Source organism: Sebastes fasciatus, chromosome 19, assembly GCF_043250625.1.
Source record: "Sebastes fasciatus isolate fSebFas1 chromosome 19, fSebFas1.pri, whole genome shotgun sequence".
Lineage (NCBI taxonomy): Eukaryota > Metazoa > Chordata > Actinopteri > Perciformes > Sebastidae > Sebastes > Sebastes fasciatus.
The window spans coordinates 11507155-11521287 of record NC_133813.1 but is presented as its reverse complement, the minus strand read 5'-3'; the positions used below and the strand labels follow the sequence as shown (position 1 = coordinate 11521287).

The 14133-nt window shown below is 42.2% G+C and overlaps 1 protein-coding gene across 9 annotated transcripts in view; it reads left to right on the top strand.

Annotated features, from left to right (window-relative positions):
• The first annotated feature begins 3469 nt into the window (after positions 1-3469).
• vav2 (vav 2 guanine nucleotide exchange factor) overlaps positions 3470-14133 on the top strand; it is a 224623-nt gene continuing 213959 nt past the window's right edge. For 4 of the 9 annotated variants that reach the window (XM_074617701.1, XM_074617703.1, XM_074617699.1 and 1 more), the window contains exon 1: positions 3470-4805. In XM_074617701.1, the coding sequence (XP_074473802.1) occupies positions 4602-4805 (204 nt within the window). In that variant the 5' untranslated portion in view covers positions 3470-4601. The remainder of the gene's footprint in view (positions 4806-14133) is intronic. The other 5 variants (XM_074617705.1, XM_074617702.1, XM_074617706.1 and 2 more) reach the window with 3 other exon arrangements.

Here is a 14133-nt window from a genome sequence, read left to right as displayed (position 1 = left end):
TAAAGTGGGTATGTCTGTAAAGGGGAGACTCGTGGGTACCCGTAGACCCATTTTCAATTGCATATCTTGAGGTCAAAGGGCAAGGTACCTCCTTGCCAAAATTTTGTCTAACTTTGGAGCCTCCTTCTTGACAAGCTAGCATGATTGGTACCAATGGTTTCCTTAGGTTTTCTGGAGCTGGTGTGAGTTTGGCAGCGCAGTTCCCGTCAGGAAAAGCCTGTTTAAAGATTTAAACGCCACATTTTAGGCTGATGGGGCTCTTTAAATGTTAAGTGATCTCATGGCTCCGTCGGCCAAACTCAAAGACCAAAGACAGAATGCATTATGCAGAGGACATTATCAGCAGCCATTCACCCAGCTCCCCCCATTTTTATATGCCCCAAGGTAACAGAGCTTTGTCTATGTTAGGTAAGGTTTTAGGTAACCATTAAGAGTCCAGACCTGGTATAATCTTGAAGAAATGTTGCATTAAAACATAGCTTCCACAGCCAGTGTGGTATTTGTCTGCTTCGTGAAGGTTGGGACTAATGAAAGTATAAGAACACCACCCAGAACTGGGTTTAAAATGTGGGAGACCACAAGGGATGAAATTTCCAAATGCCCATAAGCTGCATATATGCCCTGTAGAAAAGGATTGTAGGTTTTTTGGAGGTTTTATCCTGATGTCCAACAGCACAGTAACTGATGAGACTGAAAGTGATCTCCGGGTGATTCCATGAGGACTTTTGGTCTGCTGGTTGTTGCGATTTTAACCCTGGGGCCCAGAAGCCTGAGTTGAATTGGGGAATACACTGCCAGCACTCTTGAAAGACTGACCACATCTACAGTCACTGTAAACGAAACTGCCTCAGGCTCTCTGGCTGTCCTGTCCACCGTAGTGAGTAGATGTGTGAAACTGCAGGAGATGGGAAGGTGTCTTACTAGGTCCACACTGAAATGCTCAGACCACTGTTCAGGCATCTTGAATGGTTCTAACTGAGACTTGAATTTTGCTTACAGACTCTCGATATGGGTCATGGTCCAGACTTGTTGTTCTATATCACTGCAAACTCTGCAACCAATGAGAAAGACTTTTCTACCTGGGTGTGAAAGACCCCGACATGAAACACTGTCAAACAGGACATCGGTTAGTTGTTGGCTTTGATTGTTGAACTGCAGGTTTGGACCTCTGGGTCAGAAATGATGGGCGGCAGCACATCATGGAAACAGTTGATGCCGAAGTAAAGCTGTGAACAGTCTGTATGTCTTTGTGAGGTGAAGCTGGCAGCCAAAGAAAATAAAAGGTGTAGCTCATAGACGAAGACCCCTACTCTGTGTATCTTAGCGGCAACAGGTGCATCAGAGAACCCATCCGCGGCAACAGTAAACACTCCGGGAAAGTGCGCCGGGAGTGTAGTGACGTAGTTTAAAGAGCGAAAATTACCATGGGTAACTATAGTGGTTTTGATACCGAAAATAAAGTGACGCCAAGGGGCGTATTTGACGAGTTGGGATGAAAATGTGTTGATAGTGTATGCACCCTCATACTTTGGATGAATGCAGGGGGAAGAAGCAGTGATTAAAATTCCCCACCTTCGAGGTGGGAATTTTAATTCAGCTCTTTGAGGACTCCATTAGTATGGGGTCATAGGCAGTGCGAAACTGCAGCTATGGTTTCTGCAATACACTTGCAAAACGATAACAGGCCCAGAGCCCCTGTCTGGAGCTATTATATTCAATTTCTGCAAATATATCCCTCTAAATACTACACACTGTTCATTTAAAACATCTTGTGTGTTGTATCTCCAGACCCTCTTGACATCCAATCGGGTTGTAACATATTCGGGTGGGAGTCAGTCAGGAAGAAGATGCCCCTGACACAATATTCAGCAGTAAAGAGTTGATAAGTGGTTGAATCCTTCATTAAGCCATATTGATTTCAACGTGTCCACTTGTGCAAGGTCTCCATGTATAAATCCAGCTTTACAATCAACAACCTTTCAGATAAAAAAGAAGCTCATAACATCAGACTTTGCAGCGCTGCTCTATTTTATATGCCTGGAGATAAATTTGCCAAATGTGTTACACATCCCTGTGGAAATCTGAAGGTGGGAAGGGACGATTATGACTGAGTCGTGGAAGTAATGAGACACGACAGAGATGGTTTAACAAGAAACAGGTGGCACATTGATTTTAGTGACAATCGAGTGATTAATTGACCAATTGTGATTATTTTACTAACAAGGACTGACATTGGGAAAGCTAATGAAGAGGAGAGAGACTGGGAACGGAACAAGGGAAGTGCAAAATTTAAGAAGGGGACAAAACAAAACCCAAAGTAAACGACAGAAGACAATTAGAAAAAAAAACAGGAATAGCAAAAAGATGAGTGATGGCGACCAGGAAATGAATCAGTATTCAACTGGGATTGTATGTAGATGATTGTATCCAGAGACTTCTAGACATGACCCTAATTGGAATCCAACCTTCATTAATTTGATCATTTACACATGTGCTTTAAAATACAAACATGGTGTGAAATATGCCACCTCCAGAGTGTTGGCTCAGACTATATGGCATCACCAAAAATAACAGGTATGATGGGACAAGTCATGACAAGCCAATCACATTTTTCAGTAGCAGAGTATGGAGAGCATTTCCAACTGTAGTAAATGTAATGGTTTGTATGGTGTGTTTTTATATTCACAGATTAATATTTCACAATCTAACTGAACCTGAGTCTTTATTTTCCTTACCAATTTGTTTATACAATATCTCATCGGTATGTAACTTATAGTTGAGCTCTTATTCATCAGAATATAACACATGACGATCCTTTGCACCTTAACTGCAATCTATATGTATATGCCTATGTACATACACCAATCTATCCTTTGTATATATTGTCTTATCAGCACTTTACTGGTTTGCACTCTGGTTATATGCAAAACTGCATTTCGTTGTATGTTCGTTTGTAAGCCCTGATGAAGACCTACAGTGGTCGAAACATGTTGGCTTTTTAAATGATTTAGCCACTACAATAAAGGCTTTTTAATATATTCTCTTCCTCGTTGCTACTTTTTTTGGTATTTTGGAGTGCCTGGATTGCCTATCCTATTTATTCTGCATTTCGTTGAACTTGTATTATGTTCAATGACAATAAAGTTGAATCTAATCTAATCTAATCTAATCTAATCTAATACAATACAATACAATACAATACAATACAATACAATACAATACAATACAATATAATATAATATAATATAAAATTGGTGGACTGCCCCTTTAAAAAAAAAAATCCCAAATCATTGTTTTAATATTATCAGGTGAACACTCACAATAATCCACTTCACAGTGAGCAGATTCACTGAAAACTATTCCCTACTTTCAATAAAAGTGCACCTGCTAGCAGTCAATTCCACTTGAGTGTTTTTTTTTTTTGAACTGTCCCTTTAACCCTCCTTGTTTCAGGAGCACGTTGCAGTGCACGCTTCTTCCGTCAGAGGGCGCATACATCCCCTATACTCTCACTCTCACTTACCAAAATATCCCCTGAAAACTCACATTCTTGGAGGGAGTATGGAGCCTCTTTAACGAAAAGTGTGGGCACGCTATTCAAGTTTACTTAAGATAATTAGCACGTGCCAGCTTGTCCAAAGCGCGAGAAGCCTGGACGTTTTCTCTCGTGGGTCTCTCAGGTCTCTGGAGGAGTTGGGACCAGCAGCTAAACATCTCCGGGACGGGAAACGAGGAGAGAGAGACATAGAGAGAGAGAGAGAGAGAGAGGGAGAGAGAGGACATGAGCGGAAGGGAGGCAGCAGAAATCACAGACAAGCCGAGCTGTACATACACACACGCGCGCGACGCTATTTTGGGCGTCATGCAGAAGAAAGGCGCCAAACAAAGTAACTAACCGGATCAATGTAAACACTGACTGCTACTTTGTTTCTTTTTTTCCTCCCTGGACATGTTTCCGCTGCCGGAGAGCGTTGTTTAGACTCTGAAAGAAGGTCCGTGGAAGCTGCTCCTGCTGTGTATTCCTCTCTTTTTTGTTTGCTGTGGAAATTACGAGAAGTTCTGGACGTTTAACTTCACGAGGAAAATGCAAAATGCGGTCGGTAACTCTTCGACAATTTGTTTTTTTTGCCCCACATTGTCCTGTTTGCTGCTTCACTGAAATGTGAGCCACTATAGTGAAGTCGCTACATGACAAACCGCTGCACCCAGCCAGCTGTTTTACTAGCCTGTACTACTGTAACACCCCTTTTCATTTGGATTTGGATATGCGAAGCAAACTTTTTAAGAATGAAGAGGAGAAAATGCCCATAGCACGCCTCTGTTGTCTGCTCACACCGCCGCCAAGAAGGTCCGCTCAACTGGGATTTCTATTTGAGTCTTCTTCATTTCCATGTTGTGGAGACAGGAGGAGAGCTGACATGCGTCTGGTATCATGGGGATATAGTGCGGTGGTGACGTACGAAATTGCCTGATTATCTTGCTGATAAGTGAATGATTAAGACATCAGGTATAAGCAGGTATATAAGGGAGTCGACCGGGCTTGTGTGCGCCAGTGAAGCAGTTCGACGAGTCGGTTACTTTGTGAGGAGGAGAGAGTCGATATGGAGGAGTGGAGACAATGCGGCCGGTGGTTGATAGACTGCAAGGTCCTGCCCCTGAACCACCGGGTCGTGTGGCCCTCGGCGGTCGTCTTCGACTTGGCACAGGCCCTGCGAGACGGGGTGCTGCTGTGCCAGATGTTGCACAACCTCTCGCCGGGATCAGTGGACCTGAAGGAGATCAACTTCAGACCCCAGATGTCACAGGTGAGTTGCACTTCTTCAAAACCAGCTTGTGACAGCTCCAGGCTATGTTTTGTGACTGTATAAACACACTCTCTATATGCAACCTATGAATTGCTCTGCTTCAATCTCATCCTTGGTGCACTGACATGCATTGTTTGGAAAGCTGAATGACATTTTTTTTACAGTATCTCATTCCTTTCCTGGATGCTGTGAACCTTCCTGTCACAACAAGCCCAGTGCAGAGCCACTATCAGTACATCTGTGATAAGACAGCAGTTTAACAGATGTTCATGGTGCATACAGTATACGTGCTTTAAAGGTCCCATATTATAAAAAAGTGAGGTTTTCATGTTTTTTTTATTATAAAGCAGGCTTAAGTCCTATATAAATACTGTGAAAGTATCGAAACACTCAATCCACATGGAAATACACACAGCCCTTATTCAGAAACTCTGAATTTGAAACAAGCTGTCAGGATTTCTGTCCATTTGTGATGTCACAAATATACAATATTTAGACCCTTTACACAATTTTAAATGTAAACATTCTAAATGTGTCCCAGTTTATACCTGCAGTGTATGTGAATATCAGCTGACAGGAAGTACACATGGACCCAAGCTGTTGCCTAGCAACGGGATTCTGTTGCAATTTCGTCGCAATTCCGTCGAAAGGCACTAAAACGGAGCGTTTCAGACAGAGGGTAAATACAGGCATACTCAGGCCGACAGTATGAGGAAAATAAAGTTTTTTTTTAAACATTACAGCATGTAAACATGTTCTACTAGAAACACAAAATAAAAGTATGAACCTGAAAATGAGCATGATATGGGACCTTTAACACATGCAGGTTCCATTCAGGTTTGCACAGGTGATGGAGCAAGATGCCATGCCTGGTGGTGGTGGTGGTGGTGGTTAGACACATCAAGATGATCATGTCTCTGGATCTGTGTTTTGTTGGCTTGTTGTGTAATCATCTACAAACAAGTGTAATATTGCTGTGTAGTTCAGCAGCCTATGCATTGCTCTGCTTCAATCTCATCATTGGCCACATGGCATTGTTTGGAAAGCTGAATGACATTTTTTTTTACAGTATTTCATCATTCCTTTCCTGGATGCTGTGAACCTTCCTGTCACAACAAGCCCAGTGCAGAGCCACTATCAGTACATGTGTGATAATACAGCAGTTTAACAAGATGTTCATGGTGCATTACAGTACGTGCTTTAACACATGCAGGGTCCATTCAGGTTTGCACAGGTGATGGAGCAAGGAGCCATGCCTGGTGGTGGTGGTTAGACACACGCACCTCAAGTTGATCATGTCTCTGGATCTGTGTTTTGTTGGCTTGTTGTGTAATCGTCTACAAACTAAGTGTAAACTGTGTAGTTCAGCAGCACATTTTTGCAGTGCAACCTTTGTAAGATAAAGCTCATCGTCTGGTTGTTTTTTTGCATATAAAATGTGTCAGTGAAATGGAGATGTAGCTGCCAATCTTGTTGGTTTCGTAAACACCACCTGTATGGTGTTAGCAGTTTGAATCCAAAGCTGGAGATTATTTGCTTTTAAATTTTAGCAGAATGGTGTGGAGGGAGAGGACAAAGTGAAGTTTACTGCAAGTCCTTTGCGGAGACATTCTAAGAGGAATAACCAGTTAGACTTAAAACAAAACATAATTGGTTGTTACGATTAGAGGTTTGGATCGTAGATGTCACACGCCTCAGTTTCTATAAAGCTCCCTCTCCACTTGAGCTCATTCATGTTTCCAAAGAGGAAGTGTCGGGTGCCACAGGAAGTTTACATGACCACAGTGGCGGAGTAAAAGTGCGCTGTGGCAAACGTTCCCATTGACTTATTCACCCTGAAGTACCCTGTGAGCCTTGTATGGTGAGAAGTCTGTGAATAGATCAGGGTTGCCCGCATGCAGAAATGATTTCAGTTATTCTTGTTGTCACACCCGCAGAGGCCGAAAACGGCGATCACAACCGAGCAATTGCCCTTCTGACAGCACATTTTGTCTGATATTCTTGGCACACCTTCCGTGACCCGTTTCTGTCATAATAATGTCAGTGTGTGTGTGTGTGTGTGTGTGTGTGTGTGTGTGTGTGTGTGTGTGTGTTTAGCATCTGTCTGTCTGGCTTTCAGTCTGTGTAGCTTGCTGCCTCTTTCTTGTAAATAATCCTTGCTTTTCCTTTATGTTTCAAGTAGTAAAACATTCAGTAGTCGATCAACAGAAATTCACTCAACAATTTTGATAATCGATTAATCCTGAACAAGCAGCAGAATACAGATTGAGAGCGGGGTTTGTTATGATTGGCATCCAGTTGATTACTCACACAACCCGGGCATCATTAAAACACAAAGCCTCACGATTATATCACAAAAAACATATTATTTTTTTTACCATGTTTAACACAGAAGAGTTAAAGGTGCTTTAAGTTATATTCAGAGCATTAATACAGCAACAAACAACTATTTGTTATGTAAAGATATAGTGGAGTAATGTCTACCTGAGCAGAGAGTGAAGTCACTCTCCATATGTGTGTGTTGTTATTTGAGCTTCTGTTGTTAACGCCGTCCCGACCGACGGCACCGTCGCAGAAGCGTAGCGCCCATCCTCCGGTTCCCCCTGGGTTAACACTTTTAGCTCCGTCAGCAGTACTGCCTTTGTTTTCACTGTTAGCACCTTTAGCTACGAGCTGCCGGCTCAGCTGTCGCCATGCTGAGAGCTGTGTGGAGGCAATAGAACTGCTCCCAGGTTTTCTAGTTTCATAATGATGCCAGTATCTTCACTCTATCTTTAAAACTGAGCCTGCTACAACCTAAAAATCGCAAATTGCGCTAATGCGTTAAACAAATTAGTGGCGTTAAAACCAATTTGCGTAAACGCACTATTATCGCGTTAACTTTAACAGCCCTACTATTTTAATAGACTAAATGCTTGAAAAATAATTGACAAATGAATCACTGGAAATAGATGTTTTAGTTGCAGCTCTAGTCTCCAGTCTTTCTCTCTTTTTGCCTAGTAACTGCCAGTAGCCTGGACTTATCAGCTCCAGAGGCTACTGACTTCCGTGATTACAAGGCAAGAGAGAGGTCTGGATGGCATGCTTTGATCCGCCCACTAATCCCATGCTACCAGTCCCACTGTGTGGATCTGCAGCGAGGGTGGAAGGGGGGTGTCCTCGGTGACAAATTGGGTTAAACAAAATCCTGGCAGCAGAACAGTAGTATGTGATTTATGATGAGGAAAAGGTCAGAGCGCGTGTGCTTTAACACTCAGCGCACACAGAGTCAGCGGCTTAGCCAAATGAAGACTAGGTGAAGCGGAGTGATTACATTATTTGCTCACTACAAAATTTTATCCTCACCCCCCCCCCCCCCAAATGGATCCACTCGCACGGTGATTAATAGTTTCTGAAATTGAGTTTTGTCTTGAATATTCCTCGCCGTTTAACAGTTAGTCATGGTTTCCTCGAGTATGTTTGACACAGGGAGTAGGTGTTAACGTATAGGTTATCATGCTGTGTGACCTGCATCAGAATGGGGCTTCTGGTGAAAGAGGAACATTCAGTCAAAGAGGGATGTTTCTCCTTTTCCTACTGACCCAATAATTCTATTCAGCTGTTAACCGACTCTAATGCCAATTTAAACGTTGGCACTGATCCCAGTTTGTCCACCAGTGCATTAACATTGTGCTTTAGTGCATTCTGCAGGGCTCAAAGGGAACTTGTCGTCGCATCTCTAAGGTCATACTGCATTGTTACTGTACTGTAAGGCATATTGGATGAAAGTGTCCATAAAACGGCATATGAAGATTCACTGAATCTGTGCTGGTGGTGCCACATGTTGAGGATACCCACCAAACACAGATTTTGAAAGAGATTTTCTACAAGAAGTTTTATGAATTGACATTAATGGTTTGAGACTGTAAAGGGTTTGTTTGATTACCTGTGCTTGGGTGAACGTGTTTCAAGGAAGTCCCAGGTTCAAACACAACCATGCCAAAACAGGGAGCCTTCTGTGTTGAGTTTGCATGTTCTCCTCATGCCTGCATGGGTGTTAGTGCTGATGGATTAACAGAAAATGAACTGACTTCAGTTTTGAGAACTGGTAAATGTATAAGGCTTATCAAGCAAAAACATCTGTGGCCTCCTTCGTCTCAAATAGAGCTGCAACGATTAATCGATTAGTTGTCAGCTATTATATTATATTAATCGCCAGCTATTCTGATAATAGATTAATCGGTTAAATCGGTTTGGTTCTGTGGATTTTTAAGAAAAAGAGGTCACATTTTTCTGATTCCAGCTTCTTTAATGTGAATATTTTCCTGGTTTCATTACTCTTCTTTGACATTAAACTGAATATCTTTGAGTTGTGAACAAAACAAGACATTTCAGGATGTCACCTTGGGATTTGGGAGACACTGGTCGACATGTTCCACCATGTTTTGAAATATTTGTAGACCAAACAACTAATCGATTAATCGCGAAAATAATCAACAATTAAAATAATCCGTACTTGCAGCCTTAGACTCAAATGAGAGGATGTTCTGTTTTTCTCTGTTTTGTAATCATCGCACATTGTATATGTGTCTGTGTTTTGGACAGTTAATGGGACAAAACAATCAATTTGAAGGTGAATGCCAAATCTCTGTGGATTTTATGATAGTTTTTGATGACTCTTCACAGTTTTGTGACATTTTATTGTGTCAAAACGTTTGAAAATAATAATTAGTTTCCTCCTGCAGTTGAAAGAGATAGGGTTGAACTGGCCCATAAATTGCCCATGGATGTGAATGTGATGAATGTGGTTGTCTATATGTATCAGCCCTGTGATAGCCTGCGTTTCGCCCAGTGCATGCTGGGAAAGGTCCAGCCCCCAGTGATGTTTAACAGGATATAAAATGGAAGATGAATTCCTGTGATGAATAACTGTGAACACACCACAGGATCAGAATTAGTAATTCAAACAAATTCCTAAACGTACTGCATTTGCTATTCAGCCTGTGAAAAAATAACAGTACTGCCGTCGTACCCTTGAACAATAAAACAAATACGATCAGCACCCACTTGAGCGAAGCTGAAAGGTGACTTGCTGATGTCTCTGCTGGACTTGCAGGTGTGAATGTATTGTGTCTATAATAATGGCATGAAAATGAGGAAGGTCACTGCAACATCAGCACTCAGCAGAATCTGCTGAATGGATAACGGTTGTAAATGTGCATTCAAGTGGCTAAAGAGGGAAACGTCCTTGCGTGCATCTTGAGGAAGTTGCAGAGCTTATTGCGATATTCATGAAGTAAATAAAGCGCTGAATTGTAAATACACATAAATCAGTCAACACTACACATACAGTAAAGTATGGAAACACTTTGGGTTTCACACATTGCCAGAAAAAGCAGAGCTAGAGCTGCATGCTAACTCTGTCATGGCCAACCAAAAGATGGAGAAGAAGCGGAGATTTAACCATTTTCATATTTTCTTGTGCTTCAGTGTAGACGTTGAACATTTTTGAAAATTGTGACAAGTTGTTTTCTCTCTGAGTTCACATGGATGTGCCTTATTGTGGACAGGAGAGGAGTAGCCTACCTCTTGCAAAGAAGCTGACAAGATCACCTTCATTCGGGTGGTCAAATAAATCCCTGGTTGTATTTTTAAAGGGGATGGAGAGGCTTGCCTCTTTACCTCAAGGTCATAAATGGATGCTTAATGAGCAGCGGTGCTTCGGAGCTCAACGTGTACGTATCCAGAATCCAGCGCCTCCGGCTGCGTCTGAAAGACAAGACTGAGCTGTGCTTTCTGAAGCCTTTTGTGTGTTCTGCAGTGTGTGTTTTTTTTCACTCTTTCACACTCTTTCTTTTTTTTTCTCTCCTGTTAGTGAGGTGGTTGTGAATGCCTTTGGGATGACTCAGGTGGATATGAATGTGTGTGTGTGCTGTGCTTTTGTTTCTGTGTGTATGTGCTCTCATAATGTGTATGTCTGAGAGTGAGAGATGTTACAGTACCTGTGCTCAGAAAGAACCACTGTTGGTTGAGCCCCGAGGTCTCCTGGAGCTTCTCGGCGCTCCACAGGACTCCAGATCTCACACAGAGCTTGCCGCTTCCACTCACAGTAATTTAGGTTCTTCCTCTTTGTCCAGCTCCCACCAGAAATATTGGCTGCTGCTGGCAAGTAACAGGAGCTGATTTGAATTAGATTTTTTTTTTTTTTCATTTTGCTATTCATGCTACAACGGCTATATACATCGCTGCAAACTGTTGTTTTTGTCATGAGTACTTTGGATACTTTGGTACTAATGGATAGTATTTTGACTGACTGTACCCCTGCTTGGCTACCCTAGCTCCAACTCTTTGTGATCACTTATCTGTCGACTGCACATGTATTCATATAGTGACTTGAATCGCCGGTCATAAATTCTGCAAGGCTATAACGGTAATTCCTCGGCAGCTGCATTGAGACCCCTGATCAAATCACAGTTTGATATGGTCGTGATCATAGTCACATGATCACAGCATGCACTCACTCTTCTCTGCAGGTCATGTTTATAACCATAGGCAGCAATTTAAGGGGCTTAAGTCCATAAGCTTATCTCACAGACCTCGGTTAGACTCACACCGCTTTCCCGCTCCCTGCGGTCTTCATCAGCAGACGGCACTACTAGCCATCAACCTCGGCACAAAGGGTGCCTGGGCCTTCTCATATGCTACACCCAAACTTTAGAACTCACTTACCCCTCACATCTGTATATTAGACACCGCTACAGAAGCAAAAAAATGCTCTTAAAACCCATCTTTTGCCCTACTGGCTAGCTCACGGCCGCCGCTCTGCACTGCTCTCATATGACGGTTACAGCTGATAACGCCGTCCCGACCAACCGCACCGTTGCAGAAGCCTCCGGTTCCTCCTCGGGTGGATGGATGGATAATAATAATAATAATAATAATAATCGTTTAGGTATATATTACTTATTGATATTGCAATATTTATCATTGGAACCGTGACCCCAGACTTATTGAAATATTTCAGGGCTAAGCCCTTGATCTCTGAATACTGAAAAACCTGTCTTAAAGAGCTCTGCAGGGTTTGAAATAAGATCAGAGAGAGTAAGTACAAACCAGACAACAGCATGGTAAATGCCAGCCCACCTACTACTCTAAAATCTCTGTTTGTGACCAGTGTGAGGAGGGGGTCTGTCACTACTGTAGACAACCTCCCGTCCGTGCCTCCCCCAGGGGTAATTTAATCTCAGCTTTTGCTCTACTGTTGACCCCCGTGACCCCAGCGCGCGCCGGATGCAGGTAATACTGCTAATGGAGCTCGTTAGGGACACGTCCCGGGTCGCACAGCTGGGGCGGTGCCACTGGAAGCTAATGGGATTGACAAGGAGGGAATGGGTGTATAGGCCAGGGCTTCCTAACCTTTTTGTGTGAGCTAATCCTACTCCTAAAGTCACCCAAATCATTTTAACTGTAACTTTTGATATTTGCGTGACTTGCGTGTTGACATTTCCACAACCGGCCTAAAAAACTGTGTCATTTCTTGAGGGGATGTGAATAACCTTTGTCTTAACCTGCCACTGTCACGGCAAGCAATGTGTCTTTCACACTGATTCATGTTCAATTCAGGGGCAGTTGGCTGTATTTAACTTGAACTAATCAAATCTGACCCTGCTGTAGTTATTGTAGTTTATTAACAGTCACATTTAACCCCCAAATATGTAGTTTAGATATCATATAACCAATAGGAATGATGGCCACAGCTATGAAAACAAGACCCATGTTGTAAAAATAAGTAAATAAATAGATATTATTCCCAGAAGATACTTCAGAGGGCATAGCAATGTATTGATCCATAGGGGATCATACCGCTTTTCACACTGAGGTAAGATTGCATAGCTGAGTACTTAGCAGTATTCCCAGGAAGGGAGGAATTCAGTGTCCTGTTCAAGGTCACTTCATTAGAGCGGATGCCCCTTGTTTGCTCGCAACAAGATGGAGCTTGAACTTTTCAAGTTGAAGGATAGTCTTGGCGTAAAAAATGAACATTCCCTCCCTTAGAAATAAAAGTAAAAAAAAAAACACCAGTGAACTGAGGTTTTAGATGCTTCTGTCCAGCTGCTTGTGTTTAAGTTATGACATTTTCTTGTATGCTGAATAAGAATTTACCCTCTTGAAATAAAGGTTACCCGTGGGTACATGCCAATTCCCTTAACTGCATCCATGTTTCCCTCACTTGCATTTTTTTTCTTGCATCCTCCCACTGAAGACACAAGGAGAGATGCAGGGAAAGATGTGAGGAGAGAGGAAATGGAGGAAATGCCTATTTAGCAATGTCCGTTTCTGATGACGACAGCACAACTGGATCAGCTGTCCGTCTTGTGTTACCGCTCTGTGGCAACTTTTGTTGGTTTTGAGTTTATATTTGTATGCACTGTCCAAGAAACAGCAACGATAATACTATGGTGATGTTGTAATGTGGTTTCAGATCAGTCCGATCGGCTGCAGCGTTCAATCACTAACAGATTTAAAAAAATAAAAAAAAGTATGTTTCGGCCTGCTTCTTCTGTGAAGGCTGGTCTCTTGTATCCTCGCTTGATCCTCGCTCCTCCGAAACAGAAGTAAGAGCATTGGGAACAGCCTTACTGGTGGCGGACCAGAACGAATTAAGGGTAAAGCAAGGATCAAGGAGCGATCAAATAAGCGAATTGGCATGTACCCCGTGTGTCAGCTGTACAAACCGAACATCTGAATATCCTTAATGTCTCAGATGAAATGCCCCGAGAGCCGTCCACTGAACAGTGTTAGAACAGCTAAGTGGTGTTGAAAGGTTTGGTAATACCTCTGTGGTGCTTGCTTTCACAGTGTAGTGGTTGTTTGACATTCAGCATATATGAAAAGATTGGCTGAACAAGGGGTGTAAAAATATATTTTTAACTGTACTAATAATTCACCAAAACTTTTTTTTTCTTTTTATACACCATCTAAGCACTTGAATAAAAATATGACTTCCTTTACTTCTTCACAATGCTTCGTGATTATTAACAAAACTCTCACCCTCTAAATCCCCTGGTTATGCCGCAAAAAAATAGTCTAGTGTTGATATCCAGGTGTGAACATCTGTCTCTTTTTAACACGTTTAAAAATATAGCACGGTGATGCACACGGAATACATCATGACATTTGAGGAACTGAAATACTATACTACTATCGTATTGTATTTCTGTGTAATAAATGTAGAAACAATCCACACTTTGACAGCAACTAGCCAGACAAGTTTTGAAAAGACAAACGACACCATTGAATCCTGTCAGCATGAGAGGAGTGCTGCTTGCATAAAAGCACTTTTCAAAAA